Below are 6,896 nucleotides of genomic sequence, written 5' to 3'. Positions count from 1 at the left end.
GTACGGAGGGCTGTGTTAGGAGGAAGGAACCAGTGTAGACGCCCCATTTCTAATTGCAAGTTTATATGTTTCTATGAACACCAGAAAGCTGTGCCTGCAGTTGGCTCTGTTTGGAAAAAAAAGAAAAAACAACTCTTTTTTAGCCTAAAGATTCTAGAAGTTGAAGGTTTGTTTGTTTGTTTTCATATGCACTTTTAGAAGATTTTCTGGAATATTATTTAATCCTCTAAACAACATTGGAAAGTTGACAGGGTGTTTACCCCATTTTTCCATGGGCAAACCGAGGCATAGAGAGGGCGAATAACTCAGTCAAGTCTCACAGGACTAAGGGAGAGAGCCAGGATTTGAATTCAGACCACACACTCTTTGCCAGGTCATGAGATCACCGCTTGGCTTTCGTGTCATTTTAGATGATTTTATTCACAGTGAAGAGCTGACAGGAAGAAGGCAGGGATGCAATGGGAGTTGAATTTGAGGGCTTAATAATGGCACCACCTGAATAAATCTCAGTGCCACACAAATCAGCCTAAATCATTAGTGCTGGAATCTTCATTGTACAGTTTCTTCTGTGTCGAAAACGTCAGTGACAAACCTTGATATATGCTTGGAAAGAATTCTGAGTTTGCTCTTGCAAGACCTCAGGGTAGCTTATCTTTTCTTTAGGGGAGGAATTCAGAAGACAAACTGTGAAAAAAAACCACACAAAAGCAAAGACACGGTTTTCCTCTCTAGGGCTAGAGTGCTTTAGTTCTCTTCACATATTCTCTTTTATTAAAGTGCTTTCAAATTACACACTTCCTAATAATGAAAACATTCAAGAAAACATTCAAGTAGATTAGAATAAAAACGTTTAATAATATTAGTACATGTATAAATACACATTCAAATATTAAGTTAAACAAAAAGTATCAGGTCAAACAAAAGTTTTTTTTTTTTTTGGTTAAAAGACAGAAACAATATGTGTTTACCCTGGATAACCTTTTTAAGGAAAATATACAAATATAAGATACAAACCACCCATATTTCACTATCAGGAGATAAGCAGTGTTAGCATTTTCTATTTTTTTCTTTCTCTCTCTATGTATATGTGTGTGTATATATAGATACATATATACATGTATATTCACATATAGACATCATATATGCAACAAAATATCATAAATATAGTTCCACATCTACAAGAAATTCTTTAATAGTATTTTGTGACAGAATCATATTCCATTTTGTTCCTCAATAATTAATATTTTGACAAATTTTTGTAATAACAGAAACTTCAATGAACATCTTCACTTCTAGAATAAATTCCTAAACACATAATTGCAAGTTAAAAGATTATAGTTCTCTAAGAATTGATGTACGTTCCCAAATCACACATCAGAAACGTCATAACCCAAGAATAAGATAGTGACTTTCTTTGAACATTCATCAACAATGGGTATTGTCAGAAAATATACCTAATTATATTTGAAAGACACAATACATTGTCTCAATGTTTGAATACTTACTTCTTTGGTTTCCAATGAGATGAATATATTTTGTGTATCTTGTTGGCCTTCCATTTCCTTTTTTCTCTTTTGCCTATTTTTAAGTTGTAGAGTCATTGTTTCCTAGATCAGAAGATATTTTTAAAATAAAATACCATGTCCATTTAAAAATTTTTACAAAATTTTTTATTTGCCTTTTAATCTTATGGTGTGGTGGGCCAAAAATCAATTTTTAGGTAAGCAAATGTATCAAGTCTTTCATGTGCTTTGTGTTGCCACGCATAAAATGTCTTCTTCACTCCATTGGGTAAGTCAAAAATTCGTGTTATTTTCTAATTGGAGTTCCATCGTGGAACCAATGCAGCGCAGATAGCTGGAAATATCAACGAAGTGTTTGGGAAGGATGTGGCCAATGACACACAGTATGTCCATGGCTTGAGAAGTTCCTTTTTGGTGATTTTAATCTTGAAAATGAGCCACGTGGGCAACCTGAGACCAAAGTGGATAATGATGATCTGAAAGCTGTCGTGGAAGCAAATCCATCTCAACCTATGCGTGTACATGCTACTCATCGCGTCTTCCATATGTTAAACTTGCCTATATCTAACCTCTGTACACACACGAGTATACACGCAAGCACACATATCTGCAAATATATTTATGTGCACACATATAGGTGTAGATAGTGATAGATAAATTTCTGTGTCTGTACTGTTTATTCTATGCTGTTGATCTGTCTGTCTTTTCTGGCAATCACCACTGTTTTCATTAATTACTTTACCTTAAAATTTCCTTCTGATTTAATAAGGCAAAGCTGACCCCCATTATTAGTTCTATTTTTCCTTATTTCTATTCTTTTGTTTTTTTTAAGATGCATTTTCTTAGTTTTTGTTTATCTTTCTTATTTTTTTTTTCATCTACAGGTCCTCTGTCTTTTAAGTCGCCTTAATAGTCTATTGTAGTCAAGCGTTCTTGGAGCATGTATCTGGTCTACTTCACGCAAACACACAGCAGTCAGAGCTGAGAAACCCAAATGCGGTTGAATCCCTGTAGAAATGAACACGCCCCGCATACGTGGTGAGCCCGCAGCCAACAACCCCAGCATAAGAGCACAGCGAAGAGCAGGAAGTGAGGCGATGTGACTGCCGACTGTGATTTCACACATCCACACCCTGATTTATTTCTGGAAAGCCCATGTGACATCTATTCACATATATTGCTATCTTTATATTCTCCAGGACATGCTGAATAAAGTCCAACCCCAAAGGCTATCTGTTTTAGAAAATCAATTAGAAGAGGGTGAGATTCAGTCTCACTTATGCACAAAGTAGAAACTTGGCACTTCTGATGCTTCGTATAACTTTGGGTCAAACAAGCCAGTGTCTTTGGGTATTCAGAGCAGTTAACTTGCTCTAACCCCTCTTGTGTGAGTTTTTCTCAGCACGGTGCAGCAATGAAATATATGTCCTTCTTGTAAACAGGTGAAGGTATAATTTTTGAATAGTGTTGGTGGGGCAGAAGAATCTACACTGACCCATCGATCCTGGTGTCTAGCAGGCCTCACTCCTAGAGACACATGAAAGGATGATTGGCTAGAATTAGATGCAAAGCCTGTGTTTCAGGCAAAGTATAAAGTTATTGGCACACACAGGGCTTGTGTCCAGGGTTGTGGCAATGTTATCACCATTTTTAATCCATCACCCTTGACAACAAAGTGACTCCTGATATATAGATTATCCTTCCTGGTCGGCATTCCAGTCCTAAACAATCCATCGCTCCCAACCTCTCTAATTTGGCATTCCTCCCCAGCGCCATTCCGATCTATACCCTGGAGCACAGCACCCAGGAGGTATTTTAAGTATTTTTTCCTTATTCTTCATCCAAATCCATCAATAAAAACCAGGAATGAGGAGTGGACACTCATTTGTCTTTGCTAAATTCTATTAGAAATATCCTGAAAAACTTTTCTGGACATCCCAAAGAAGTGTCTGATTAGCAAGAGCAGAGCATGATCTATTGAATAAGAGTTTGCACTTATATCCAGAAGGTGGTCTTCACTAATCTGGCTTTCAAGTCGGAAAGAGAGAAGAAAAGTTGATTGCTTTTGAATTTTGCTCTAAAATGTCACCCTCGGGCAGTCACAGCCTCTTCATCTGCACCGAGTAGCTGCTTAATGAGGCCCCTTTATAAACCACTCCCAAACTCACTTTCAAAACAAAAGTTAGAAGGCTCTCCGATCCCTTCTCAAGAAGGATCTGTTTCTGTTCAAAACCCATCCTGACCTTTCTGTTAAAGAAGAACAAAATAATGTAGCAACAAAAACATAAGTGGCTGCCAAAGGAAGAGAGAAAAAAAAAAAAAGAGTTCCTGTAAGGGACTGAAACAATAAATCTCCTCTCTGCTGAACTCCCAGAGGGAGTGTGTGTATTTCCTCCCGTTCTTTATCAGAGCCCCCAAAATAAGTAGGAATGGGCAGTGGCTGTTCACAGTCAGTGCACCTTTTCCACTTGCTAACCAGGCCTTGCGGGGCTGGGAGGGAGTCGTCCCTGCTCGACGCTGGACGGAGAAGCCACTGAGACCATCCAGGGCACCATGGAGCTGCTGCGAGTCACCATTCTTCTCCTTCTGTCCAGTCTTTGCCACAGTGAAAAAGACACAGGTACCATTTTCTCTCATTCTTCTGGCGGTGCGGATGAGAAATCACTAGTAGAGAGCTCTTAACCTCAGTTTACTTTCAGGGACGTTGCCCTGAAACTTCGATGCAGCAATTCCTTGGCTGAGTTGAATGTTTGGATGTTGACTCGGGCGCGTGGAGAAGGCTCCAGGGAGAGCTGTTTGCTTCCACCAAAGGGAAAGGTTCGGGGTGCAGCAGCCTTGAAGCAAGCCTGATGGGATTACAGAAGCACTGGGAATATACAATGGGTGTTTTAGAGAACAAAAAGCTGGGACTAGAATGCTGGTTAAAAATGCACTCTTTCAAAAATTCATTCTTTTCAGATGTGAGCCCAGAAAAGCTAAGATTGTCATGAATAGGAGGAAGGATGTAATTGGAAATACTGTATTGCAGATGCTAGCCTGTATTTGCCCCAACTTTCAGCTCTGATACATGGACGAGAGGTTGAGTAAAACTGCCATTAGGGAAGTGAATCCTAATGTCTTGAAGGGGTGGGGTAAATAGAGGGAGAATAATTTGATTAAAGCTTATAGACTTTTGCTGTAGAAGTATGCACTTATCTAAACGTACACATACAACATTTTATATAACATTTCAGGAATTCAAAACCCTACCCCCTGACTGCAGATTAAGAAACTCAGATAAAGAATACGTATGTAGCTACATAAGCCCCGACTACGTTAATGACCAGTTTTGAGAAATGATTTACATTTGACTTTTAATCCTTCCTGAGTGATTCAAAATAAGCAATTAAACTTGCTCGATATTTATTACGCTTCTACCCTGTACTGGCAGTGCAAAGAATATAAAAATGAGTAAGATGTTGTCCTTGCCACAGTGGTAAATGTGCTGTTGGGAGAAATAAGCATGTGATTCTAATACAAGACAGATTTAATAAGTGTGAAGCTAAAGTACAAACTGTCATAAAAGAACACATTTGGGAAAGATTGATTCTGCTGAGGGACTGTAGGGGGAAAAAAATCCACTCCGTTCCAATTTTCTTTTGCTCATTCTCTTTTCAAAAGTTTGCTGCCTACAAATTTCTAATCGACAGTGATGATGTGGGAAAAGAATAAGTCCACCCCTTCTTAAACAACATTTTATCAGTAATTTCTCGAAATTTCTATGTACATTTAGGACAAATTCCGAGATACTTCAGTATCACACACACTTGATTACCATGCACCTTTGGGTTTTCTGGGGTTAAGTTGCAGCAGGTATCAAGATCGAAATTTTAACTTAGAAGCTTTATTAGAATCTGGTTTTTTAAAATGAACAATATTTATGAGGTGCCACAGAAACCAATGCACTAGCTTGTGAGTAACTCTTCAGTATGCGTGGGGAAGGTGGATGGCAATCCCAACGCCGCAGAAATCACTGCTCACAAATACATGTCAGGTTCATATAAAGTCTGCAAGTCTGGGTTGGGGTTCTGGCTGTTTATAGTCTGCAAGCATCACTGAGTATGCTACATTGCTGGCACTGTTAACCTCTGAACCGATTACATGCCCTTTTGAAAGTAAGGTGGAATAGGGTCAGTAGAAGTAGCCTGCAAAACCTGGCCATAGAAGGTGTAGGACAACCCAGAGATGACCATGCAGGTTTCTCTGCAGTGGTCATTGTGGGAAAAGACCAACCCACTTTAGCTCACTGGTAATAAGCCCAACTTGTTAAGTGTCATCTTTCTAATCAACTGTAGGATAATTTCCCATTTGAGCAGGGACAAATGGTTGCATAATGACTCTCTCCTTCAACCTCTGACAAAAACCTAACTAGGTTTAAGGCCAGTATCTTAAAAAAACAAAACAAAACCAAAACGAACAAACAACAAAAACCGAACATCTACTCCCTTTATCTTAGAAAAGGAAGCTATACCTCAGGAGCATAGGTTGGCCGGCTGAGTAGGCGTGGAAGGAATGAGATGAGATTTTCCCATCTCTGCGTGTGATTTCTGTTGCACCTGGCTCTGCCTGTTTTGTTTTCCTTCGCAGATTGGGCACAGGAAATGAAGCATTTCCTAACCCCTGTACCAGAAACACATTGATTTCAGAGCTTTACATGTTCCTAAATGCAGAATGATTAGAGTATTTCAGCAATAGAGTTGTTTGCGGAGGGTGTGGAGGGAGGTATTTCATCTGCCTTAAACTCACAAGCTGTCAGACACATGCTTTTTTTTTGCATAGTAATTTATTTCTAAATAATAATCTTTTAGAGAAATTGACTACTTTTCACTCTTTCTTGATGTTTTTGTCAGTCTCAGATTTAAATAAATACAATATAGTTTTTTGTGCTCTTTGTGAAAAATCAAGGGAATCTCTCTCCATGTCAGTGAGTGACTCTTTTTTACTTGGTGGGTGGTATAATATTTTACAATCTTCAATTTGGAAAGCTGTTCTATTGAAATATGTATGGGAGTTTCCTGAAAGGGAGCTGTCATTCTTTCCGAAGGTTTTCTAAATTGGGTTTGAAACTGAACAGAACCCTACGGTGGCTTTTAAGTCTCGATCAATGGATGAGCTTTTGAGCTTTTGACTGTCAGGACTGAGACAAGTGAAATAAGAGGGATTCCAAGAAGAAGGAGGCCCTGGGAATAATATATACTCACTCTTCAAGGGCCATTTGCTTTCTGAACTTTACATTAATTTAGAAAAGATTAAATGTTTTAGGCATTTGTAAGCTGGAACAAACACCACTTTCTTTATTGGCATCTAAAGGAGGATTTAAATGCTTGTAGAAAT

The 6,896-nt window shown here is 38.6% G+C and overlaps 1 protein-coding gene across 1 annotated transcript in view; it reads left to right on the top strand.

Moving 5' to 3' along the window:
* Positions 1-3,730: 3,730 nt before the first annotated feature.
* The window catches only part of EMCN (endomucin), an 80,170-nt gene continuing 77,004 nt past the window's right edge, over positions 3,731-6,896 (top strand). The window contains exon 1 of the mRNA XM_045536749.1: positions 3,731-4,143. Within this exon, the coding sequence (XP_045392705.1) occupies positions 4,077-4,143 (67 nt within the window). The 5' untranslated portion in view covers positions 3,731-4,076. The remainder of the gene's footprint in view (positions 4,144-6,896) is intronic.

The sequence above is a fragment of the Lemur catta genome, chromosome 24 (genome assembly GCF_020740605.2).
Source record: "Lemur catta isolate mLemCat1 chromosome 24, mLemCat1.pri, whole genome shotgun sequence".
Taxonomy (NCBI): domain Eukaryota; kingdom Metazoa; phylum Chordata; class Mammalia; order Primates; family Lemuridae; genus Lemur; species Lemur catta.
The sequence above is the reverse complement of the archived record's forward strand: the minus strand, read 5'-3'. Positions and strand labels throughout refer to the sequence as shown.